Source organism: Sphaerodactylus townsendi, linkage group LG02 (assembly GCF_021028975.2).
Source record: "Sphaerodactylus townsendi isolate TG3544 linkage group LG02, MPM_Stown_v2.3, whole genome shotgun sequence".
NCBI classification, from domain to species: Eukaryota; Metazoa; Chordata; class Lepidosauria; order Squamata; family Sphaerodactylidae; genus Sphaerodactylus; species Sphaerodactylus townsendi.
In genome coordinates, this window is record NC_059426.1 from 89,759,713 (window position 1) to 89,787,124 (window position 27,412).

At 38.8% G+C, this 27,412-nt stretch overlaps 1 protein-coding gene across 3 annotated transcripts in view; it reads right to left on the reverse strand.

Annotated features, from left to right (window-relative positions):
• Nucleotides 1-2,461: 2,461 nt before the first annotated feature.
• IRAG1 (inositol 1,4,5-triphosphate receptor associated 1) overlaps nt 2,462-27,412 on the reverse strand; it is an 84,395-nt gene continuing 59,444 nt past the window's right edge. For all 3 annotated transcript variants that reach the window (XM_048483313.1, XM_048483314.1, XM_048483315.1), the window contains exons 12-21: nt 26,209-26,239; nt 22,504-22,644; nt 19,783-19,914; nt 19,236-19,377; nt 18,829-18,878; nt 16,214-16,309; nt 15,845-15,909; nt 12,228-12,347; nt 9,624-9,749; nt 2,462-4,547 (exon numbers count right to left, since the gene is read on the reverse strand). In XM_048483313.1, the coding sequence (XP_048339270.1) occupies nt 4,298-4,547; nt 9,624-9,749; nt 12,228-12,347; nt 15,845-15,909; nt 16,214-16,309; nt 18,829-18,878; nt 19,236-19,377; nt 19,783-19,914; nt 22,504-22,644; nt 26,209-26,239 (1,153 nt within the window). In that variant the 3' untranslated portion in view covers nt 2,462-4,297. The remainder of the gene's footprint in view (nt 4,548-9,623; nt 9,750-12,227; nt 12,348-15,844; nt 15,910-16,213; nt 16,310-18,828; nt 18,879-19,235; nt 19,378-19,782; nt 19,915-22,503; nt 22,645-26,208; nt 26,240-27,412) is intronic.

Consider the following 27,412-nt stretch of genomic DNA (forward strand, 5'->3'; position numbering starts at 1 on the left):
TTCAATGCTTTTAGAGAATTGGGGACCGGGGGGGGGGGCGATAGGTAGGCACTAGGACCGCACCGGAGAATTCCACTGCAAAGATGATCCAGAAAGAAGTGGCAGGTTAATACAAAAATTTCCTGAGATCTTTTGGTGAGGCAGAGTATAGACAGGTCTATTTGGAACATTTCCTAATCAAAACTCAACTCTTTCTTGGCAAATACTACATAGCTGTAATGTAGAATGATGGGAAATGTTTCTGCATTTTTATATGTCCCATGCCACCATGTTGAGAGTCGCTACGCTACAACTCAGGCCCCTGGCTGACAGCAATCTCATTGATACAGCACATACATGCAGTCTAAGCATCACTGCCTAGCAGTGTACTCACTACAGCAACATCAGAATATGGAAGAGTGGAATTATTCAGTGGTGGGATTCAAAAATTTTAGTAACAGGTTCCCATGGTGGTGGGATTCAAACTGTAGCGTAGCGCCAATGGGGCTGGGCGGGACAAAACGGGGGCGTGGCTGGGCATTCTGGGGGCGGGGCATTCCTGGGGGGGCTGTGGCAAGGACGCAGCCACTGTGCCAGTCCTTGGGCGGGAAACGCAGGCGCAGGCTGCCACACACGCCGGTGCACCTCCTGCTAGACTGCTTCAAGTTCTGCGCACTACTGCTGAGAGGAGGGGCGTAACTAAGGCAAAAATAATGTGGCAAAATCACCAATTAGCAAACCCCTCTCGGCACACACAAATAATTAGTAACCTACTCTCGGGAACCTGTGAGAACCTGCTGGATCCCACCTCTGGAATTATTTCTGCATTCATCATGACTGGTCCTCTTTGTCCTGAAAGCCTGGAATTACAAAATTTAAGAGGCACTGATAAGGGCAATTTGGTTTCTCTGTAAGAGGTGGCAATTTTAGGGAAAAAAGTGGCCATGAAAGGCTGCTGTTATTGCATTGTATAAATAAATCATATGAGAGCAACACAGAGGACTCTAAAACATTTTTTTATTTTCAAAACTCAAGTTTGTGATGCTATACAATACTAGCACACCTGTGCCAAGTTTACAGTCTAACAAATTTAAATAGGATACACAAAAATGGTGCCACTTTGAATTCTTTCTGCTTAAAAAGAAGTCAGAATTGTGCATGAGAAACAAAATATGTCTTGTTAAAGCCAAATAAATTAAATATTGCACTTCAAAGGAAAAGAGAAAAACAAACCCTACTTTTAATATGCTTTCTAGCCATGATCCCTTTGATTTTTTTTGACATTGCTAAGTTACCACACTGATGCTACAAGATTGCGTAATCTTGTCTTTGTCTCAGAAATATGAATACAAATTTCCTAACAGTACAGGTTTCATCCCGCTCCCTCAAACCCATTACAAAGAAAGCAGCATCCTTCTATTTGGCTCATCCTTCTGCTACCATGGCAAATTGTGCTCCTTTTTCAGCCTCTATGAGTTGTGGATTCAGGAGCTGCCTCTTTTCTCCAAATAGTGGACAGCCACATGAATCAAGTTTACTTACCTAAGTTTACTTACCTAAGTAATTAAACTTGTATTTGTTCGCAGTAAAATTAATTCACACAAAGACACGAAATGCATTAAAAGGTGTTACATATAAGTTGGAGTTGACATTATCCTTAACACGGGAGCCTTAACATCTTCAAACCAGTATAGTTAAATAAGTGGGACTGGACAGTCATTTGAGGGCTATCTCTTTTATCCCAGTCCTTTTTATTTATGAATTAGTCTCACTGGCTTTGACCCCAATGGCACTGATCTTTACCATGATTAATACTAAGCAGTGTTTGCTATGAAAAAGAAATTGAAACCAGGGTTTGAAGCCAATTTTAAATCTCTAAAACAAACGCTGATTGGCAGTAATGCATGTAATTCAAGTGATTTCACTACATGCCTTCACTGTTATAAAGGCCAGGAGGAAAACAACTTGGGAGTTCACACCAGAAAGGAATCCAAGGACCTTGTAAGGAGCATTATGTGTGCCTATGACATTTATGAATGGGAACAGTAGGAATGAGTAATCAGTTTTTATTTTGAAAAGCTTGTGGATCACCCTGCACATAACTTTCTACTGTATAAGTGGAGCTGGGCTTCCAGATTTCCAGCATCACTTACAGTCCAATTCAGAGCCCTGGTGCCATCCTGTCACCTCCAGAGGGTTTTTCAGCAGCATGGAAAAGCATAAAACGAAAAACCCTCCCTGCTGGTGGAAAGCCCTCCATTGGTCTCAGTGGACTTACACCACCCCAAAGGGTCTGGACCCAGGCTGTGGTGTATCTGGAGGGATTTGCCATGCCTCCAGACCAGGGGTAGGGAACCTGCGGCTCTCCAGATGTTCAGGAACTACAATTCCCATCAGCCCCTTCCTGCATGGCCAATTGTGAAATGCAGGAAGAACTTGTCGTGGTCCCTGAGCTATCTGAAGCACTACTCAGGCTCATCCATTATGCTGTTAGGGGCTCTGGCGGTGCAGGAATGCTGGTGCAGTGCTCTACGCTGTGGCTAGGTGTCTCAGAGGGCTGCAGTGGTTGGCTGTCAGTGGAGTTGCTCCTCAGCTGGGGTAAGCATCTGCGGAGGGCAAATCCACCCCCACAGCCCCACACTGCCTCCAGATGTTGCTTCTCCCCCTCAAAATTTGAACTGTATTTGAATGATATAATATAGCTGTTCTTTTTGGTCAGGTCATTTAATTCACCAGCCAACCCCTACTCTCACCTCTTCCAGTTTGAAAGCAAAAAGGTACACATTCTCATTAGCATCATTAAACATTCTTAATCACACTGTTAACTTTTCTGTGGCCTTTTCAGTTATACTCAAACAGTGAAACAATATACAAAAAGCATTTTTAGCATTAGTGACTGATCTTATCTAACCTATCAAATTTTGGGTATCCATAACACTGAAGTTACCATGGACCTCTGGAATTCTGAACAGCTGCTTGAACAACCAATAAACCACATTTAGTTCCCAAACTTCTTGTAATTAAGTTGGAAAAAATGTTTTATCAGTCAACTCTTTCCAAGTTAGTTTCACGCTGAATGCTGCTTCATCTTTCCAGCAGAGAATACACTGCTTGCCACTCCCTTCTAACATGCATATGCTTCATTTAGTTCCAAAACCCCACATTGCCATTATCTGAGAAAATGTCTAGCTCTCCCTCTACAGATATCATATATTTGGCAGGATCATTATTTTATATTCTGTATAGAAACATATATTAACTATGAAATAATGATCCTGCCAAATATATGATATCTATCTTAAGGGCAGAGCTAGACAGTTTCTCAGATAATGGCAATGTAGGTGGAAGCTTTCACCCACTTCAGGGCCAAATATCATAATCTCTTGCGGCTCCTTCACCTCCCAAACTGTCATACTTCTAATTTAGGTTCAAGCCATGGAAAACATTTAAATATGATCGATTCACCAGAAACAACACAGGAGTAATGAATTATGCCTTTATCTTAATTACAACATGGCACTTCAAAGTATGTACTTAGAGTTATTACCATTTTGTGGAAACAAGGCTGTTGACCAATCTTGTAGAAAAAGGCCCTTAGTACACTTGATGGGACGGGACGTGATAGTACATACTGATGGGATGTGCACATGATTTTTGATATTGCTCTCTAACAGATGTAGGATAAGTTTGAACAGATGCACACAGTCTGCAGTCATGTTACACTGTACATGTGTGGAGACAGGAAGCATCCATGTTACTCATACTCAAGCTTGTTCAGTAACTGTGTGGACTTTTTTCCTAGTCAGGAGATAATTAAGTACTGGCCAGTTTTATGTTTTGCTCACTCCCTAGAGTTGTGAAAACAAATATATTTCTAAACTACTGCAACAGTAAGGGCTTCAAAATTAAAAGTCCAGTACCAACATTTATACAGCAGAAATAATTCATGATGAAGAAGGCTACGGATGGCTTTATTTAGCAGCACTTGAGTTAATGTTCTACCTATGATCCTCCATGTGTAATTGCCCCATTTTTAAAATTAAATTCTGTCTTCATGTTTTCATGTGGCTGTGTCAATATTCAGGCACAACAAATCAGATTACAGATATAAAAAGAGAGGATAGCATTTATGAGTTGGTGCATCTGGCTAATTAAAAATCACAATGCATTTGCAAGTCTGAGGGCACAGAATAAACTAAGTGGTAGGTTATTGATCAGATTTAGCCACCATGAAAGTGCCAAACTCTTAATTTGCTTCGTGTGTCTCACTTTAAAAGTATGCTATTATAAATGGATTTCTCTCCCATTTGTGCCATCATTATTCTGTGTGCTGGTCATGTTGAAGTCCTGAGTTCCACCAGGGGTAATGCTGAGCAGCAGAGCAGGTAGCTTTCACTTGTTGCTCTTCTGATAGTTCAGCACAGGAGGAGAAATAATTGTATAAACTTGAGAATCCCAGCGCCACAGCAAAAATTATGACAACAGCTGCTACAATCCAGAGCACATTCCAATGTTTTTGTAGTTTGGGGTAGAGTATCTGTATATAATGGATAACAACTTCGAGTTTGCTGTAAAATAAAAAAATGAGAGTAAAATTATATAATACATCTAAACTATTCAACTGAGCATTTTATGTGAAAAACTGATCATGTTATGCAAGACTCAGAAGGAGTATAGAAGTTACGTTATGCCATAATAATACAGAGAAGGAAATATGACTGTCCTCAAGATGGTAATGTTGTTCTTGATACTTGCTGGATGGCTTTCTTGTCCAGTTTTTAATACCTTGCCTCAGTCTCAGGAAGAGAAGAGACATATTTACATAAGGTTATAAACATTCAGGTATGGGAGAAAGGAGCAATGTGTAGAGCACATTTACAGTTTGTATACTTGGTTATTATGTACAATAAATCATCAAGTTGCAATAAAAGTTGGAAGAGATACTGACTGAACAGAAGTCATAATTGGCAAATACACAGGACTCAGTACATATTAGTACTGAGTCATGTGTATTTGCCAATTTTGACTTCTGTTCATGGGTACACTTTTGCAGACATGTAAAAGTGTCAGAAACAACTAGATGTTTCAGTGCTCTAAGCAAGCATAACCCCATCCCCAGCCAAAATGTGCATTAATATGAGAAATGTTCATTTTTCACTTTTTCTTCCACAGTTCCATGTGCATACAAACATATACAGGAGGGCTTTTCCAGTTGATCAGGAATCCTGAGAAAAACAGAAACCTAAGCCTTTTCTGCACAAGTTATTTACTATGTATCTTGTTGTCTAATGCTATGATTTTTTTCTTTGAATTCTGCACTTTTTCTCTGGTTATGGAAACACTTTCTCTTCATTTTCCTCTGTTGTTTTTTCTAAACATTTTAACAATGGTAGTTTTTTTATCCTTTTCCAAGCCAATTTCTATTAAGATTGTGATTATGTTGAAATGGTCTTTAATTCTTCACCCTACTAAACACCTGGCCTTTATTTATGCCCTCTGTAGTTGCCCAACCTCCCCTTCAGTCATTTTATCCTCTTTTTCTCTTTGTCATATCAAACTAGAGATGTATTGTTGAGGCAAAATTACAATGAAGCAGGGTAGATTGGATAAGCTTTGTCAATTTCACTCAGAACTTGCAATGTTAACTTCAGGAAGAGATACAAACACTTTCCACAATGCTCCTTGATCCTCAGTGCCTTTGCAGCGGGTCTCCTCATGTTTTTACATACAAAGAGGTGCCCCAATGCCTGCTGCACCATTTGTGTGGCTGGCCTGCCCCCACTTCTGGTTGCCCCCCCCCCCATCCAATGCAAGATTGAAAATTGCTGGATTTTTAAAAAAACGTTAAAATATAATATTGATATCCCCTTTATCGATATTGTGTGAGTTACTAGCTTTTTTTAGAGAAATGCCGCCAATCCCTGTGATGAGTGGGGGTGAGATGGTCTCCCCCCACTCCTTGCAGGGATCGTTTTCAGACATTTCCCTTAAAAAATCGATACAAGGAATAGCAATATTATATTTAAAAGCCTTTTTTTTTTTAAAAAAAAGTCAATCTTCAATCTTGGGTTGGATTGGGGAGTGACCCAGAAGGAGCAAAACCTTGAAGCAAGGGGGAAACATCAGAGTTTCCCCATTCTTGCTAATCTTGGGGCTTTTGGGATCTATGGTGCTGCAAGTGGGATCACATCAGTACAGAAATCTCTGCCCTGAAGGAAACTTACCCTCACTACGGGGCAGAGCACCAGTGAATATAATCAGCCAAAGAAACATGGTCAATTGAATCTGTTTTGTCAATTTTACATAGAACTTGCAATGTTAACTTTCAGGCAGAGATACAAACTAGCATGATCAATTGGTTCAGTTTTGTCAATTCCACGTGGTACCTGCAATATTAACAGGCAGAGATACAAACTAGCATGGTTGATTGGATCAGTTTTGTCAATTTCACATGTTTTGTCAATTTCACTAGATAAAAACTAGTATGGTTAACTAGATCAGCTTTGTCACATTGAACTAGCAGTTTAATGTTAGGGCTGAAAGCGATTCTGAAGCTGGCAGCATTTACATTAGCGACAGAATTCTGAGACAGTGAGATGATTGAAAAGACTACTAGGGAATAATTGTTGCATGAAATTGGGGACTGCTGCAGTAACAATTGTGAGTTATTGCAGATCAAATTTTCCCCCATAATATGATTCTTTGTTGGGAGGTGGCCACACATTTCTGTTCTTTCAAGTAATGGTGCCTGCTTCATCAGTTGTTTTGGCTTTCATTTTGGGTTAGTAGTGAAAATGGAGGCTGAGACAAGTTTCAGTTGCTGCTTCAACATGTAACTATTACAGCACTATTACAAAAGGAAAGAAAGGGGAGAGGGTTGTTTTTCTACATCACAGATGACATTCTACCACCATCAGGAATAACACGTTTTGAGCAGTAGTGTGTAGAACAAATGCAACTGAAGAGACAAGGGGAGTAAACCTAAAACAGTGGGAGAAAGGAGGTGTGCAGGATGATTTCAAAGAAAAGGTTTCCAAGACACAAAGCTTGATCACAGGGAAAATCTGTGGTAAGCTGTGCATGCAGAAAAGGCCCTTGTTGTGCAAACACAGCATATGTATGCAAGGTTCTGTTTAGACCTGGCACTATATGCACTGAATCAGGGGCTAGACTAGAATTGAACTGAATACTGCAGCAAAATACTGCCTTTTAGGAGAGTTTGAAAAGCTACAGAGAAGCTGTTCTTTTTTAAAAAAAAATAGTTCAAAAGAAAAACCAAATCTACCAAACAATAACAATTGTATTCAATAACAATATTACCATTCCCAATCACAGAAACCAAACATAACTATGTGTTCCTAACCACAGAATATTACATTCAAAAACAAATCCCAATATGGCTAACATCACCTGGAATAATATTTAAAATAACGCTATACAGAAACAATTTCTATTTACTCCACCCCTCGTAATTAAATTGCAGTTTCTATCATAATCAACCCAAAATAAACAACAATCACAACCACCAACATACTAAATACATTCTAAATTTATATAGTATATAACCCTCTTTACTAATATATCTACATATTATACTAAATGCCCCTCAAATAACCATAAGTTATAATTCTTTACTAAATATGAGGCCACATATCTTCAAATATTGGTATCTATTTTTATTTTTGAAATTTACCAGTAGCTGCTGCATTTTCAACCCTAGTCTTATACACGAGTCAATAAGTCTTCCCAGTTTTTTGTGGTAAAATTAGGTGCCTCGACTTATATGCGGGTCGACTTATACACGAGTATATACGGGTATTTTATTTATTTATTTATTTATTTTTTAAATTTATAAACCGCCCAATCCCCGAGGGGCTCTGGGCGGTGTACAACACTATAAATAACCTCTCTGGAGTCAAATAATCCCTGTACATAATTTTCAAACTATTATCCCATAAATCCGTATTTGGGGTGAATTTGAATATTTTTTTTCCAGAATGTATTCCATTCGTCTAATAATAATAATATTATTATTATTATTATTATTAATAATAATAATATTATCGTCTAATAATATGATGCTACAGTGATCCTGAGCCCATTTCACCATACGTTGTTTCATACCTGTTTCTCTGTCTTTTGTTCCAGTAATTTGGTACAATTTTGTTCAAGTAATTTGGTACAATTTTGTTCAAGTAATTTGGTACAATTTGCTAATTGTCTGAGTTGTGTTCATCATTAATAACCCATGTAATTCACTCCAAGATGTAGAGATTCCTCTCACAGCTATATCCTTCTCCATTAGGTTTTTAAGAGGAACGTAATTATGCAACTCACAAATTTGACCATTCACTTTTATGCAGTCCTTATTTCTAATAGTTATTTCTCCTGCTTTAACCTCCAACAAATCACTATATCTTGGCCAATTTCTGTAATTATTATTGTCCTTCATTTGATATGCCTACATCTGTGAAATCCAGGTAGGTACTTTAACACAAAAGATTTTCCTATACCTTATTCATAGCTTAAGCAAAGCCCTTCTAATGTCATGTCTTGTCATATCATAAGTTTTTTGTTTTGGAATTATTCTCATTGGGCCATAGATAGAAATGCCATCCTTGTTTCATCCCATAATCCTTCTATATTCAACAACGCAACTTCCTCCTATTTTACCCATGTTTTGATCCACAATAATGCTGAAGAATCATGGTATAATTGCAACTCCGGAAGACTATAACCCTCCCCTCTTCTTGACCTCAATCAAATTTGTATATTTAACCTTTTTCCCTTTTCCTCCCCATACAAAATTAACAATATCTTTTTTCCATCTTTCGAATAGTCTTTTCAATGTTACGAGTGGTATACATTGAAAAAGAAAATTCATTTTCGGCAAAACCATCTTAATCACAGATATTCTGCCATAAAACTAAAGTGTCTTTTTACGCCAATTGCTAAGATTTCCCTTTATTTCATTCCAGGTTTTTATGTAATTGTTCTTGATTAATTTTTCGTTGTTGTTCTTTATTACAATTCCAAAGAACCTCACCTTCTTAACTACTTGTATATTAGTGAATCTCTCCAAATCTTCTTTCTCTTGCTTACTTATTCAACGTTATAATCTTGGTTTTCTGTTTATTTATCTTCAGACCTGCCACTGCCCCATTTGCCTTGATTATGCTTAGTATTTTAACCAAAGAATCCTGATAATTTCAAATAAATAATACTACATCATCTGCAAAAGCTCTGACTTTGTATTCTTTGTCCCTATATGATACTCCCTTTAATGTTTTATCCATTCTGATCACATTGAGAAGTACCTCTAATGATAGTATGTAAAGTAAAGGTGAGAGAGGTCATCCTTGCCTAGTTCGTCTTTCAATTTTGAAACTGCCAGTATAATTGTAATTAATTCTAGCTTCTGTTTCTTGATTACTATTGCATAACGCTGAATGAAAATTACCACTTATTCCCATTTGTTCCATAGTGCTCAGTAAAAAGTCCCAGTTTACTTGGTCGAATGCTTTTTCTGCTATTAGAAAATTCTAGGGAAAATTCCACACCACACAGGTGATAATTCTCAATATAAACCTTAGGGACATTCCCTAAGACTTTTCATCAAATAACTGCAAATATTATTTTCTCACCTGTGTCTGACAATTTCATCATCACTTTCATTGTCCTTACATTCATTGGGCCTTTCAACAATTTTTTCTTCATCATCTTCTATTAGCTCTTCAAGTTCCCTAGCTTTCTTTAAGCCTTCCTGATACCTTTAAGTGCAATACAAAAAAATCCTGATTTGAACTACTGATTATATATACATAGTAGATTCATGGACAACAACAAAAGAAAACAGCATAATGACCTTTAAAAGCCCTCCACATGCTTGTCCTCACCTCCTGGTTCACAGAAACTAGAATGGAGCTTTGAGACACCTAACATATCCAGGACGGCAGATTAACTTGCTCCTCTAAGGTAGAAAGGGTGCTTTTGTCACTTCCATACATGTCCTAAGAAGAGTGTGAAATTTGTTTCTCCAGTTCACCACCTGAAGTGAGGCCTTCAGTCTATTTCATTATTCCTAGGTGGCCCTGCTGAACAAAGTACAGCAGAAACAGAAAACATAACAAAAACTCTACATTTCTGAGGAAGGCTATTGGTAGTTCTTCCAAAGGATGCAAGAAAACCTTATAAAGGAAAGTACTGGTAGAATGCATGCAGACTCCTAGATATCTTCACTGGATTGGGACGGCAGGGAGCAAGTCAAGGGACCTCCAGGAAATGTAGGAGATTTGCAATAGGAGGAGGGATATGCAAGCAGTATGCTTGGCTGAACCACAGTTTTGAACCGTTTATGGGCAAGTGCCAAGTCAGCTGCATCACTTTTAGCTTATGGTATAGATCCGTGGTGGCGAACCTATGGCACTCCAGATGTTCATGGACTACAATTCCCATCAGCCCCTGCCAGCATGGCCAATTGGACATGCTGGCAGGGGATGATACAAATTGTAGTCCATGAACATCTGGAGTGCCATAGGTTCGCCACCACTGGTATAGATACATCTTGAACAGACATATTCTCAACTAGTATCATGTTAAAAAGATTCAAACATTACTTGAAGGCATATATCGTTTGCTGATGTGCTTAAACTCATGCCTGCAATATTTCAGGCTTCCATTTGTCTTAACAGAACTTTTTAACCTTAGAGTTGGATCCATAGTACAGCAGAAATATGAGCTACATAACTCAGGCAATAACACAGTGAATCAAATCTGTTTACACTTTTACTTTAATTGATTTACTTAGGTTCAGATAGTTGTTATAGTTATGAAGACATTATGTCCTTCTGGTTTGCTTTTCTTAAAAATAGAAACATAACTGCTATGGTAACACATGCAAACAAACAGAGGAATGCAACTAGGCATTCAAGCAACGGATGTGCCTTCCAGAGTTGTACCCAGATAAAGTATTTTACATGTCAGAATTTTTGCTGTTTTGTTTTCATAATAATCAATCACATCATATTTATGAGGTAATGTGCATTGATGGTGATGAATGCTTAGAGTAAATCAGGCTGCTTTCACATAGAAATCTCACTCCAGTTTTGTGTCTAGACACTTTAGTGTTAATGTTTTGGGAGCATCCATACAATGGTGTCCCCTAGCTGTCTACTTTCTAGCTTCCCTCCATTTAGTTGTAATATTTCTCAAACCTGGTTTGGTGTGATATTTTTGAGAAAAATCATAGTATTCGCTCCTCTGCACATTTTTAAAAGCTCCATCAACATAGCACCATTTTTCTTGCCTTCTGGTGATGCAGAGCATTTGCTAGCTGAGACTTTCTGAACTTTAAAAAAAATGTTAATTGACATATCTCTGAAGTTAAGAAGAAGAGGAGGAAGAGGAGTTTGGATTTATACCCCACCTTTCTCTCCTGTAAGGAGACCCAAGGTGGCTTACAAACGTCTTTCCCTTCCTCTCCCCACAACAGACATGTTGTGAGGTAGGTGGGGCTGAGAGAGTTCCGAAGAACTGTCACTATCCCAAGGTCACCCAGCAGGAATGTAGGAGTGTGGAAACACATCTGGTTCACCAGATAAGCCAGTGCCACTCAGGTGGAGGAGTGGGGAATCAAACTCAGTTCTCCAGATTAGAATCCATCTGCTCTTACCCACTACACCACACTGGCTTTTTACTTCTATAACAATATAACAATAATGCAAAATAATCCATCTGTCATAGGGAGGTGGGGCAAAGAAAATGCAGGGATGCAGCCACAGTTTAGAACATAGGCAGTTTGAGGACTGACTTCCTATCTGAAAGGCAGATGTGATGATAGGAAGAGGACTTGGTTTTCAAAGTGTTTCCATTGATATTAATATAGCCACTAGTTCTGCAAAATAATCAAGACAATTCATGAAAGCAAAAAGATCTGTACTAAAATTTGGGTCCTGTGTGGTTTCCGGGCAGTATGGCTGTGTTCTAGCAGCATTCTCTCCTGACGTTTCGCCTGCATCTGTGGCTGGCATCTTCAGAGGATGAAGATGCCAGCCACAGATGCAGGCGAAACGCCAGGAGAGAATGCTGCTAGAACACGGCCATACAGCCCGGAAACCACACAGCACCCAAGTGATTCCGGCCGTGAAAGCCTTCGACAATACTCTGTACTAAAATGTTTTATGTACTTAAAAGAGATAGCCTTATACAGAATCTTTTCTGAGTAATTCGGACAACATACACATTCTCACCCTTTGTTATAAGCTTCCCCTTCTATTTTCACTTTCATCTCTGGGCTGATCTCTTCCATTCCACTCTGTGCTGGTGCTGAAGGAGGTGGTTCACAGTCAGGGTCTCCATTTGATTTTCCACTGGAAAATTTAAATTAAACAGAATTGTTAGGTCTATTTAACAGAAGACAGGAATTCCTTTCCTTGGGTCCCTTTCAAAGTATATTCAAGTGTATCTTTGGGCCTTTCCCCACTCTCGTCGTTCCCCTCTATGCCGCGCGCTGCTCTCAGCGCGCAGCATCCCAGGCGCGCGCCTGGCCGTCCCCACGACCCCGTGCTCTGCGCGGAGCCATCAAAAGGCGCCGTTAAGAAGAGTGCCTAGGATGCTGCGCGCTGAGGGGCGCGACATCAGCAGCTTCAGGGCGGCTGCGCTGTCGCCACCCCTCTCAGTGGGGAGTACCGAGGGACCCCGCGCTACTCTCCTCGAGTAGCGCGGGGCTTAAGGTAAGTGGGGAAACGCCCTTTGATGGGATGAGCAGATTCTCTTCTCAAGTTCATCAATAGAGTCATAAACTATTCAACATGAAAACCATCATAATTTGAAGGGGAAAAGTCAAGCTAGGACCAAATGAGCCTTTACACTTTTGATTATGATATGAATCAATACAGTTATTTGTTTAAGTTTCCCCCATTAAAATTAATGGATAAAGCAGTTATTTGACTGGTTCTGTGTGTGTCAAGCCACTCCAGACCAATTGTGACTCCATGAATTAATGACTCCAAAATGTTACCAGCCTTGCTCAGGTCTTACAAACTGAAGGCTATGGTTTTCTGTCAAGAGAGATGCCATCTTAGAGGAAAATTCCAGTAAAAGCTGTCATCTTTTGGCACTCTTGACTCCTAGCAGATGTGAGCCACTCCCCATCCCACTGATGGCTACTCAACACAGTCATTTTGAGAACCTGTTAATTAGTTCACATGGTTCAGCTATGAATCTGGTATGGGAGGAAAGAGCTAACTCTCATCTCAGAAAGATCTTGGAGATAGTTCTGTGATTGACTGGAAGGGTCATGAGGTTACAGCCTACAGTGCCTAAATAATATACTATAGTAGAGCGAGAACATCCCCCTTTACTCCACCTACCAACCTTGTTGCCTGAAGATGCTTTGTATAAACTGTGGAAATTCATCCCTCAGCTGTAATAACCAGTAGTTAACCAGTAATAAGTAAGTAGCATAGTCAGCGGGTCTTTGTCATTTTGTGTGCATTATGACTCCTTTAAACTATATGCTTTCTTTTAAAAAACTTTTCTTGAATTAATTTTTTTTTGCCACATTTTGTGTGAGTTACTGGGAGTGACTTGAATCTACCCAGGCCTAAGTTTGGTTATGTTACCTCACCAGAGCAGGGTCAGCCTTGACACTTGCTTTACTGAGTTAATCCATCTCCTGTTGGGTCTTCAGCTTTTTCTGCTGCCATCAAGTTTTCCCAGCATTGTTGTCTTTTCCAGTATGAGTCTTATCTTCTCATAATCTGATCAAAGTACGATGGCCTCTGTTAGTCATTTTAGCTTCTAGGGATAGTTCAGACTTGATTTGATCCACCCATTTTGTCTTTTTGACAGTCCAGGGTAACTATAAAACTCTCTTTTAACACTTCAAATGAACCAACTTTCTTCTTTTTAGCTTTCTTCATTGCCCAGATTTCACACCCATACATAGTAATGGGAAATATTATGGCATGAATTAAATTGACCTTGATTACCAGCAACACATCCTTACATTTAAGAATCTTTTCTACATCTTTCATGGCTGCCCTTCCCAGACCAAATCTCCTTATTTCTGGGTTGGGTTGATGATGGATCCAAGGAACAATTTCAATTTCTTCATTGTAAACCTTAAACTTATGTAATTCCCCAGTAGTCATTGCATTTGTCTTCTTGATATTCAGCTGCAATCCTGCTGTGGCATCTTCTGCTTTAACCTTTAGCAGTAGTCATTTCCAGTCTTTACTATTTACTGCCAGTAACATGGTGTCATCTGCATATCTCAAATTGTTAATTGTTCTTTCCACCAGTTTTCACTCCATTTTTATCTAAATCTAATACAGGTGTCTTTATGATATGTTCTGCATATAGATTGAACAGACAAGGAGATAAGATACATCCTCATCTGACACCTTTGCCAATTGGAAACCATTCTGTTTGTCCATATTCTGTCCTAACAGTAGCCTCTTGTACACAGTAAAGGTTTCTCATTAAACAATCAGATGCGGTGGCATACCCATTTATTTTAAAACCAACCATAGCTTTTTATGATCCACAGAGTCACAAGTTTTGCCACAATTCATGATATGCACTGATTTTCCTCTGATATTCTTTTGTATATTCCAGTAACCAACATAAATTTCCAATATGATCTCTAGTGCCTCTTCCTTTTTTGAATCCTGCTTGAACCTTTTGAACAGGTGTCCTTGGGACAAGATGGGCTCTCCTTCTTTTGAGTATCTTAAACAAAGGCTAGATGGCCATCTGATAGCAATGCCGATTCTGTGAACTTAAGCAAATCATGAGCGGGAGAGAAGAAAGAATTTCATCAGTGCTTGGCTCTTGTGGCCCTCTCTTACATGCCCAGGGTAATGCCGATCACAATTTTGGGGCCAGAAAAACAGTGTTGTACTTACCTGGTCTTCTCAACATGCACACATTGAGACGGCATGTGCACGTGTGCGGGCCAGCTGTGGAAAATATTTCCAAAGCTTTCTAGTAGACTAGGAATGTCTCTCCTCCCTCTGGATGTTAATTGCCAAAAAGATCACATGAATAGGTGAGGAGCTACTCCCTCAGTTATCTCCATACTGCTACCAGAGACCCTAGGAAACTAAGGCTCAAGAGAGTTCACAGGAGGGCAGGAGGGAGGGATGTATGCCTGCACAGAAGACCACTTGATGAACAACTGATATAGGTAAGTGCAACCCTATTTTCATCATCGTGGATTCTGTTCAGTCCCACACTGGGAGATTAGCACGCTCACTGAGTTAAGGAGGTGGGTGTGAAGATCTCAGAGGAAGAGACCAAGAGAATGTCATACTGACATTCACTTTTAGTTGGTTCCACTGAGCTTTGGAGCTGGGATCACCCCAAGCATAGCCCTTAGACTTACACCACCCAAAAGGGTGGCATAAGTCCATTTTGTCTTATGGAGGGCTTTCAGGTGCTATGGGGAGTTTCTGGTGTTTGCTGCCTCCCCTGGAGGCAGTGCATCAGAATGGCAGCAGTGCTGATCTTGATTACCTGAGCCCTGTGGATTGAATGATAAGTCACAGCTTATGGTCCACTGAAACAACAGGCATAAGAGTAAGGGCCATATCTCAATCCTTTGCAAAACAAGGTGATCTAGCACCCTATTTCATTTGTTTGTGAGACTTTGAATATCATCTGTATTAATCAGTATCTAATCTAAATAAGCAATTATTGTAGGATTCGTTTTATGCATCAACAAGACTTTCCAAGTATAGAGTAGATTCTGAAACACAATGCTGTAAGGCCATATTTATGCTACAGTATTTTAGGTAAATTCAGATACTTATTCCATCAAAAAATTATGTGCTAACAGAATCTTAAAAAAATGTGAACTCACTTCTCTGTAAGTGCAGGTAAGACAGGAGTTGTTGTCAAATTGTTTCTTCCATTTGTAGACTCAGCCTATAAATAAAGCATGTTACAATTCCATTTCACTCCAAACAGCAACACTAAAGCGATGTGCATTTCTTGAAGACATATTTTTTAGGTTTAATGAACAGCAACTTTCCTACTCTTCCTTTATATTATAAGATTTTTCTCATTTCTATCATTGAATCAATACTACACAAACCTAATACTTGATTTTTTTTCCAATACAACTCAAGACCAATGATATAGAATGGATGTATAAAAATGCAGTAATTACTCTTAAGTGAGTTTTTTCCTTGAAAAGTTTATCTGTATAGAAGATAAAATGCAAAATTACCAGGGATGGCATCAAAGGAATCGGTGACATGTTAGGTGACTGGCCTGGGATCTCAAATTTTGAAACAACAGCAACACTGACTCTCCTACGAGGTGCCTATAGTAAAAGTATATTTTGTTACACCTGCGTCACCAAGCAATTTCTCCACAGATATAACACATAGCAAATGACAGCAAAATCATGACTACGAACATTAGTATAAAAGTGACTTATTTATAGTTAGGGTTAGTTCAGATTCAACAAGGAATGCTATTTAAACTATGGTTAGTTTGTGAAACTAGGAATATTCCATCAGACAATCAAAAAGCACTGTGCTTATGTGTCCTCTTGTTTGTGTAGAGTTAATGTTCTTCTACAGCAGGGGTCTGCAACCTGCGGCTCTCCAGATGTTCATGGACTAAAAATCCCATCAGCCCCTGCCAGCATGGCCAATTGGCAGGGGCTGATGGGAATTGAAGTCCATGAACATCTGGAGAGCCGCAGGTTGCAGACCCTTGATCTACAGTGATATCCTTTGCCAATGCAGTCCTATCCACACAACTATGAGGACAACATATCCAGCTACTGAACTATTTCTGCTACTTTGAAAGACTTTAGCCAGGCCTGATTCAGATAGAGGTGTGTACTTAAAAAGTCCTAGGCTTCTAGTTAGCTTTCCTACAGCAGATCATTTAACTCCTGGATAGTGGTGCACCTCAATAATGTTTTAGATCCATTAATGGTATAGTACACAAGTAAATACTATTAGAGCATCACTGCTTCTATTTTAAGCTTTTTATTAAAGTATAGCTATTTGAGATCTTAACACTGATTAAATCAACAAAACATTACACTATCCATCCACCATTGTTACACAAATAAATGAGAGAAATTACATGTCTTTGTTGCTCCTTACAGCTTTGTCATTTGCTGACTGAATATCGGCCAGTCCCCTCCCGGGGGATTAATGCCGGACATTATCTATTTATTTTAATTGTGGAAGATCACTGCTGCTAGTGTTTTAATGCTTAATTTATTTATTGTTTTAATTGAAACTATTTGCTATATTCAAATGTTGATTGTTTTGTAAACCGCCCTGAGCCCTTCGGGGGTAGGGCGGTCTATTAAATTTAAATAGTAGTAGTAGTAGTAGTAGTAGTAGTAGTAGTAGTAGTAGTAGTAGTAGTAGTAGTAGTAGTAATAATAATAATAATAATAATAATAATAATAATAATAATAATAATAATAATAATAATAATAATAATAATAAATCCACATAAAGGTATCTTATGCCCAAAGAAAGTAAGTCACAGGCAAGAAATCCCTTCTGGGATTTTAACTTCCTCTTGGAACAATAGCTAGCTGTCCCATTTGATAAAGATGCACATTCTTGACTAATTATCTTATAACTTCAAATACCATACAAAATTATCTATACTTGAAATGTCTTCTTGTAATCACTATTTTAAAATAGATTTTGTTAAGATAAAAAGTAGCAAGAATGAACTAATAATTGACATATATTTTAAGAAGTCATTTAAGAAGATATTCATGCATCTGAATATCTTATGGCTCCCAACAAACATGCCCATCTTTAAACAATATCTCCTCTTCTGTGAAGCTGGACATTCCTGCCATACTTAGACATTCTCTGCACTTGGGTCTCCACAAACTATAGCTATGGATTATGGGTTAGATGGCTTCTAATCTACACAAGGCCATATAATTTGTTTCTTGTCCCCCTCCAACGCTATCCTGTTCTTTGGACTCCCTTTTTGGTATATTTCACCAAGAGGCCAGGCTAGCTCTTTTTCTGTCCACAGAGACATTTTCTATGCTTTTTTGGTCAAGTCCAACAATTAATCCCCTATATTGCTGGCCATATTTGTGACAATGCCTGAAACTGTTGTCGGCAATGGGAAACGCAGAATTTGAATATTAGTTGTGGGATTCTTGGTGTTTCATATAAAATCTGCTAATGCCATGCTGAAGCCAAGTGGGGAAAATGCATCAGTAGACAAGAAGATGAACAAACAGCTTAGGGTATAAAAGGAAGGTCTACAAGTAAGGGCAACAAAGAACTAAAGAAAGAAAGTAAGGGCCTCCTAAGTATCAGAAGAACCTTAGTGGCTGAGACCAATGTGGACTGCCTAGTTTAGCATTTTGTTTCCAACAGCATCTTGTTTCAAGAAGCCTAGAAGCTGTTGTTTTCCCCCAGCAACTATAATTCAGAAGTTTGGTGGCAGTGTACAATGAGGTCCCATTTACCCACTGTCATGAATAGCTGTGGCCAGACCTATCTTCTATCATCCCCCTTTAAAGGCAATTTAAGCTTATGGTTATCACCATATTCCATGGCAACAAGTTTAATAAGTTATACAATATGTGAAGTTCTTCACTGGTCCATCCTGAATCTACTATCCTTGGAAGAACCTGAGCTGTAGTATTTTGGGACTTTCTCTACATCACACATATTTTTTATAAATGCCTATCATGTCCTCCCTACCCATCTTTTTTCTAAACAAAAAATCCCCAACTCTTTAGCTTATTCTCATAGGCAAGCTGGGGTTTTCCACTCCCAATCTGCATGTAGCTTTCATTAAATATATTTATTTCTTTAAAACTTGGAAGAATACCTTTCCCACAGTAAGAGACATGGATCTAGATGTACGTGGAACACCATCTTCTGTAGAAAAAGAAAAAGAAAACTTGAATGCATTTTTGCCATTGAAATACTGATAACAATTTTCTCTTTAATGGCTACATGATAGTCATGAGGACATTCACATAAAGAAATATTGTGCACTTAGTCTTCTCTGATATAATTGCAGAAGTATTTTGGAAGAAAATTATTTCCCATTATAGCTACAAGAGAAATCAGATGCCTTAAATAAATCTGTAAGTTCAACTTCTGTCAACAATTCTTTTTTGTTAGATATCTTGATTCTTCTTTAAATATTTAGATATAGGAGTGCCAACTTAAAGTTAGACAGCAATGCAAACTCATATTTTAAAATAATTGAATATTAAGGTCAGTATTTACCAGGAGAACCATAACTTCTGCTAGAGTTCTGATTGGCAAGTTTCTTAAACTCCATAAGCTCAGCATGATCCTTTTCATACGTTCTCTTCAAATTCTCCACATACTGCATCATAACTTCAGTGGCCTTTGACATGCGCTTCTCCTGAAAATATGTAGCATACAGAAAAGCATGCAACAGTTTCATATATTTGTAATGAATCTGGTAGTTTCCTTTGGAGGACAGAGCATCACTGCAATCAAGATTTTCTAGCAGACATGGTAATTTCACGTGAGGGAAAATACAAGATGATTAGGGTTCCTAGCACTGCCTTGGAAAATGCTGGCAGGTTTTGAAGGCAATACCTGGGGAAGGGGAAGTTTCAGGAAGATCACTTCCTGGTCATATCTGTTATGATTGATGACGGTGGACAGTGATGAAGAACCTGAAGTGATGTAGAACCTGAAGACACTGTGCATTTATGGTTTGCTTCTTGAAATGAAGGTGGGGTTTGCCTACTACAAATAGGTAAATGTCAAGCCTAAAGATGTTCAATGTGAGTAATCTTACCTGGCGAACAGCTCCAACCATTTCAGCTCGACTAGATAATCTAGAGGCCAAACGATGCAGCACAGTGATATCCTCCAACAATTTCTGATACATCTCTCTGTGTTCAGAATGATGCCATAAGGAAGCTGAAGACTGAAATGATAGCATGCACTTATGTGTCAAATCAAGGAGAACTTTAAACGAATGACTATTACAACTCACAATTTGAAGGCTGTCCTCTGTAATCATTTGGAGGTGACAACTCTCTGATTGGCATTGTTTTCTAATCATACGCAACACTTTTAGTTTCACTTCAGGAATCAAAAAGAAGCCATATTTCAAGGTATTATAATCCATATTGTCATTAAGGAATCAAACTCTTGACAAACTGTTCTTTTTTCTTAGTTTTTCATCAGTCTTATAAAGCTTGAATTTTTAAATTGGCCACTGCCTTTACTGTAGGAGAGGTAAGGCTCACATTTTGTAATGAAGAATGAACAGTTTCCACCATCAGAAAAAATAAGGCCATATTTCAGTTTAGCAACAGCTCTTTAATAATTTCTGAAAAAAATACAGACTGCCTGACTCCAATGGGACCACATAATGTCTTCCTGAATAAAAATGCTTTCCCCCATTAGTATTTGTTTTTAAACTCTATTTCAATTGTCTAATTTATTGTTGCACATGAAGTTGAATGCAGCCAAAATATTGGGATGTACTTCATGAAACAGACTCTGTTTGAACACATTTGACTGTCTGAAAGTTTCCAAGGGATTCAGAATGGGTAATGTTAACTAGACATGATGGTGGCATGATGCTATTTAAAAAGGTTAAACATAATGTTCTTTGGAACTGTTACTACTACTAATCTTAAACTCTGTGTGTTTAGAGAAAAGGTATGCTTTTTCTAATTAATTTCAATACAATGTGACCAGGCAGTGATAGACTACAATTCAGAGAGTTCCTCTTTAATTTGTATAGAATGTTTCTACCCCCAAGTAGATATTTGCAAAGGAGGCCACTTGAACCTCTTCAGCTTTGGAGGTACTTATTGGATGGTAAGAAGGAGGCTTCTGGGTACAGTGCCCATTAAAGTTCCTCTGCACATGTGGAGTTTGTCACATAACCCTCTGAATCAAGATCATTACCAGTAAGGCAACAATTAGTTGCGGAATACATTGTTAATCAAAACGTACAACTATCTGTTGATTGAGGGAAGTGAATCAGTTAATCTTACAATTCTTCAAATCACCAAGAAGAGTGAAGGAAAGCATTTCCCCATTAAAAAAGACAATTTTCAAGTGTAGTTTTGAAATTCAACCATAAAATGTAAACATTACAATCCTTGTATAATCTTACTAAAGTCCTTTAACATTTCACTACCCTTCTCACCAAGTCCAATGGAGTAATTTTGACTTACAGTTACAGTTCATCAAAATAACTAGGTTGTACTTACCTGCAACTGTTGTTCATTGAAGTGATCTTCTGTTAAGGCACACACTGAAAATGCATACATGAACACCAGCTGTGGAAAAGCTTTCCAAAGCTGTCTAGCAGATGATGAGTGCCCACCTCCCTCTGGCACTTTCCCCCCAAACAATCATATGATCAGGAGGAGGGGCACTAATCCCTCAGTTCTCTCCAGGCCACCACTGGAGACCCCAAGCAACTAAAGTTGTAGAGAGTTCACAGCAGGGCAGGAGAGATGTGTACCTCCACAGAAAACCACTGGATGAACAACAGTTACAGCTAATCTCAACCCTGTTTTCATCACTGTGGCTTCTGTTCAGTCCCACATTGGGAGATTAGGAAACTCACTGGGTTAAGGAGGTGTGTGTGAAGCTCTCAAAGGAAGAGACAATGGAAGACCACCTTCCCAACAGTTAGCTAGGATCCCATATTAACATTTACCCAGAACTGCCTTACAAAAGCACCCAGCTTGGTCTTTGCTCAGGTGGCTGCTGTTATGGTGGTTGTATGCTTTCTTCCTTGGGGTCAAATTGCTGCCCTACTGGCAGCTTTCTTGGTGCTGGGAAGAGAGTGCACAGGGGAAGGGTGGTGTTTATTGGAGAGGCCAAGCCTTTTACTTCTGTCTCTAGCACAGGGTTTGCAATTCAGGGAGACTAACAGCTTACTTGTTCTCAAATCCCTGTATTGGCTGATGCCAACAACAAGCCCAACAGGTCAGTGATCTTGCCACTTTACTTGAACATGGGGTGGGTGCGACATTGGGGAACAGTGCTCAGAGAAGAGTAACTATTTCCTGTTGGAGAGCAAGTTCAATGAAGCACTGTGTCACAATGAATGGAGAAACAAAAGCAATCATGATGCCAAAGTCCTCTACAATAATTGCAAGCTGTATAGCATAATTATCCTGTTTTCCAGCAAGTACATACACTACCTGCATCCTTAGCAAAAACCATTATGCTTCAAAGTATAGGGAATAGTAAGTGTAGAAATCATATAAGGTGGAAAGATACAATAAGGCATCAAAGATCATTCCTAATTCTCAATCCTATTTTAAAATACAGCAAGAATTCTTCCTTCCTTACAGTAAAATCAGTAATTTACATCTTTTACAATACTGTTTAGCATTCTTCTTGTCATTATGAAAATGACAAACTCCATATTATAACAGATTTGGATGCCATATGCAGTCATAGAAGCAAAAATCCACATTACTGCATTAAAGCCACTGAATACAAGTACCAAATGTAATACAACTTCATTATCTATTCTTACCGTAATAGCTACTTTAAAATTCTCCAATTCCTTCTCTGTGTTCTCCTCTGAAAAATTTCTCTCCCTCTCAGCCTGGCTAATTCTTGATTCCAAAGTATAACTATCATTTCGGAAAGCCAATGAAAGTTGTATAAATACATTCTGTTGAGGTAAAACAAAAAGAAAATACTGATTAACATCTATTGTATCACAGCTGGGATGCAAAATGCAAAACAAAAGGAACAGACATATTTTTGGGGTGTCCAATTGTGAGTTTTGCTAAGAATTAATTTCCTGAACTTAAGCCTCTCTAGAAGTTAAATTCCCTTGGAGCCGTACTAGACATGGGGGAAATTCAGCTACAATCAGGTTTCATTTTTTTTAAAGTTAGCTCATTTTATCCCACTCTTCCTCCAAGGAACTCATGACAGCATGCAGGGTTATTTTTCCAGCAACTTTGTGCTGTACAGCAAACTGAAAAAAGTCACTGACTGAAGGTCACTCAGTGAGCTTTGTGGTAAAGGTTTCATCTGGGATCTTCCTAACTAGCCTAACCACACTGTTTGAGCTCCTGTACTTTCCTGACCACAAGACAAAGAGTATATTTGAAGGAGCAATTGCACAGCAAAGGGAAAGGGTTAGCCCCATTCCAATGACATGCCCCAATGACATTTTGACCATTCCACAGCTGCCATCAGGATTCTTATTTATTTATTTCATTTATTGTTCACTTCTCTCATTGCAATTGAAAATGAAAGAAAACAGTATAACGAATCTAATAAACAATACAGTCTAAAGGGGGAGGATGTTTGTTTTAAAATATGAAAAACCTGATAAAGAGCTATTTCCTTCACACGTAGTTACACTCTAATAAAGAAGGCCTGGACTCTGATCCTTTCTGGGAGAGTCTATTATTTAAAGTAAAGGCCTACATAAAAAATAGTACAGATTCTTAAATTAATTTCTACATGTTGTAAAAGTCATTGCAACTATATTTACCTGTGTGTTGGCTTTGGGGAAACTCTACCCCAACTTGCACTTCATGTCTGACTTGACACTCACATTAAGAATGTTTTTGGAAGGTTAATTGGCTCTTGAGTGTGGGAGCAGGAGGAGATTAAGCATTCCTTTCCCTTCTACTCTGGACACTTTTGCCAGAAGAAAATCACTGCAGGGTGTTGGGGGAGAAGATAGTGGCCTGCCCTCAGGTCTCAGTATTCGTTCCAAGCTCATAATAGCACTTCTCTACTTCTCATGAATACTTCTTTACTGGTGTACTAAGATGATCTATACATGTAATGTTTATAAGTTTTGGTCAGTATTAAAATCAAAGCAGGTCTCTAGGCAAGGATCAAGGAGTGGTGGAAAGAAAACTGCTTTCCTGCATTGAGTTATTTTAGTACGGGTATGGGCTTTAACTGCAAAGTGGACATATTCTTAGAGACATAAGCTCAGGGTACACATGTATTCTGACCAAGTGTTAAAATGCAATGCTTTAAAATGTTCATGCAAGTTATTTGACAAGGTTAGTCTCAAATTCCTTATTCCACACACAGATGTATAGCCAGGCTGAAGAAGGGACAGAAATATACACAACCTGTCCCTTGAATTAAATGTTGTTGTTCAAATTATGTACTCCAACTATGAAGATACTGTCTCCTTTGAGGTACTCAAGCAACTGTGTCTGACTCCTGTTACTCTCTAAAGTGATGCTTTCACCAATCATTACCAACGAATAAGGAAATAAGAGTGCCCCAAAGTAAGCTTTTAGACACCCAAATCACATATGTTTTTATGTGATGGACAGCTTCCAGCTCTACCTTCCAGGTATCACAGCTGATTCCTGATTCCATGAAGTGTTTGTAAATTCCTAGAGTTTCCAGAAGATGTATGGATCCTGTATCTGGGAGGGGTGGGGGGCGTAAGATGAACCAAATCAACAGTTAGGGCTCATCCAGATATACAGAAAAACAAGGCCAGTTTAGTGACAGGAGTGGGCATCCTGTGTTAGGCAGGTTAGTCTATCTTAGGAAGTTGGTAGGTTGGGGATTGGTAAAAGGATAAAAGGAGAATCTTCAGACATTAGCTAACCTTATCTTTAGGGTCTCAGTCAAGGGATGACCAGACTGGGGAAGTGCAAGGTGCAAGGAGTAAATAGATAAGGTCTATGCTCCCAGTACTGATACCATCAGGAGAAACAGTTTTGTCAGTTCTGTAACCCAGGGTGTGGGTATGACATGGTAAAGATTCTTGAAGAAAGCGGAGGCCCAGTTTAACTCTGAAAATGTTACACTTTTACAACACTTTGCTTGTCAACCAAAATAAATCTCTTCTAGGGAGGAGGCAATAAACTAATTGTTGTGTTGTTAAAATAAGGGGTATGTGAGTAAAAACAAAAAAAATGGGTATAACCTGGCCTTCTTAATATCTATTTTTAACTTTACTGATCCCTCACTGACACACATTTACTGAATGCTACCCACTGCTAGTCAGTCATTGAGAGTTGTGATAGGTGGAGAGGTTGATACAGAACCCTGCCCGTCAGATCCCAGCGTGAGGAAACTGCACTCCTTTGAATTATTAGTTCTGTTACACCATTATTGAAAGCCATTTGTGCAAGAAGAAAGTTTTGCACCAGTAACAACACTAGGGCATCTTCTGTCCCTCAATAGTAAACATGGAGCAGATGCGTGCAAAATTCAGTTCTTTATTCAGGCTGATTATGTACTTTTTTGTTGAATAAGGAACTGGAAACCAATTTTAGAATGTTGGTTTTATTAGGTAGAAAATTACTAGCATGTTCATACTAGAGAATGTTAGACAAGAAAGAGCATGACAGCATCTTTCACTGGGATAGTTCTTGCTGGTCAGAGACAGGACTTTTGTGTCTAGCAGGGGGTCTAACTTTTTTGTGTTAGCATTTCTGACAGAGGGTCCAATTAGCCAAACTGAACTATTTGCTATTCAAAACTTAAGAGGCTGTCATCAGAGGTGGAGAGCTACCAGGGGGCGGAGCGCATGCATTGCACCAGGCAAACGCCTGGGAGGGCGGAAAACTGCTCCCCACAGCGCCCCCTCCCACACATTTACCTCAGTTAAGCCTGAAAGTGGAGGTTCAAAAAGCAGCCTGGTGGGAACTACATTTCCCAGGATACCTTGCAAGCCCCAAGGTCTCCTGGGAAGTGTAGTTCCCACCAGGCTGTTTTCAGCCTCAAGGTAACAGGCCTCTTTTTTCAGCCTGCACTTTCAGGCTGAACTAAGGTGAGTGTGTGTGGGTGGGTGGGGCAGAGGGGTGGAAAATGCAGAGTGCACACTGGGCACAGTATGGTCCAGCTACACCACTGGCTATCATTGCTTCCTTCAGTATATCTAGCAGGCTATTCTGGGATCTCCTGATACAACCTATTATCTGTAACTGAAATCATATAAAGATGTCAAATATATTTTCTTCAAAGAATTTAACATTTCCTGATAATGGGGAAAGTTTACCCACATACCATTAACTTGCCTTATCTGACATGGGAAGTGTGATGACCCCTTTCTGCTGTGAAGTCCTATGGGTTAGCTAGTCTGATGCAATGCTTAGAATAAGTGTCAATGTTAAGGAGACCTGGGATCAAATTCCCAATTCACTGAATGATTGAGACAGTTACACTCTCATGTATGCTATCAAAGTTCCTCAAAAGAAGGGAAGGATACATTGTAACAGAAGTTAAATAGACTCACCTCAACCTCTTTCTCAGTGAGTGGAGGAAAGCTGCAATAAAAAAGAAACAAAATAATAGAAACAGAATTTGGAAGCATTTAAAGGTCAGCAGGATTCAACACACTCAATGTGTAACTAAACCAGGGATAAGTGAATGTTCTTGAGTTTTAACTGCAATTTGTTTAAGAGCAGATACAGCGTTCCTGAATACTTAAAATGGTTATAAATTACATTTCAGCTGTTTTGTACATACACATACCTGCACAGCTTTGAAGTGTTTTTAACTCACATATTATAACAAAATAGATGTTCTATTTTGCTTATCAATGTATCCAATTGTCAACACAGCCCCATGCATGGATACTTAAATCTAGAGACTGGAGTCATGGACAGAGAAAAAGAGCCTTCTACAAACCTGAGAAAAGTCCCAAGTTGCAGGGAAAAAATATGAAATCTGAACAACAAACAAGCAAGCAAAGAATGCAGTGTGTGTGTGTGTGTGTGTGTGTGTGTGTTAACTCCCTCTAAAATGATAAAAGCAGGACCTATACCTTTAAGAAACAAATACACTCAGTGGCCATTGGGAGGCAACCACAACAGTATTGTCAGCCTTCAAGCTACAATTTCTGTCAGTAAGAGACAGGAGGGAGGGTCCATGACCTTTCCAGGGCTATTTTGACCTAGAGGAAGAACTTGTTGGGGCTGGGCCTCACAGCAACCTCAGGCAACTTGCTACCATCTTACTTACATGACTTCATAATTCTTTCATAGTTCTTACTCTAGATTTGACAAGTTTTTAGTCTCTTTCTTTAGTCAATCTTTCTTTAGTCAAGTAGAAGATTCCTTTACAGGTTCTGTAAATCACTCAGATTATGTACTAGTTAGTACAGCAGTTGTCATTAATAAGCAGAAGAAAAGAATTTGTTGTTTAAATAATGATTTGCTGTTGGATTTAAATTTTATAAGAATACAGGCTAATCTTTTAGAATACTCTGAATTTAACATATGAGAATGGATATGAATATCACTGCCTGGGATACTGGTAAAGCTTTAATTACAGGCATTAAAGTTTTGGAAGCTTATAGATAAAAAAAGAAAAGTAACAAACTAAAAAATTTTCTTTTGAACAGATTAAAGTACAAGGGTTGCTTTATCAAAGAACCAAGATACATAGTTGTTTAGACCTTCTTATTGAGTTTAGAAAAAAATTTAACACCTTAGAAA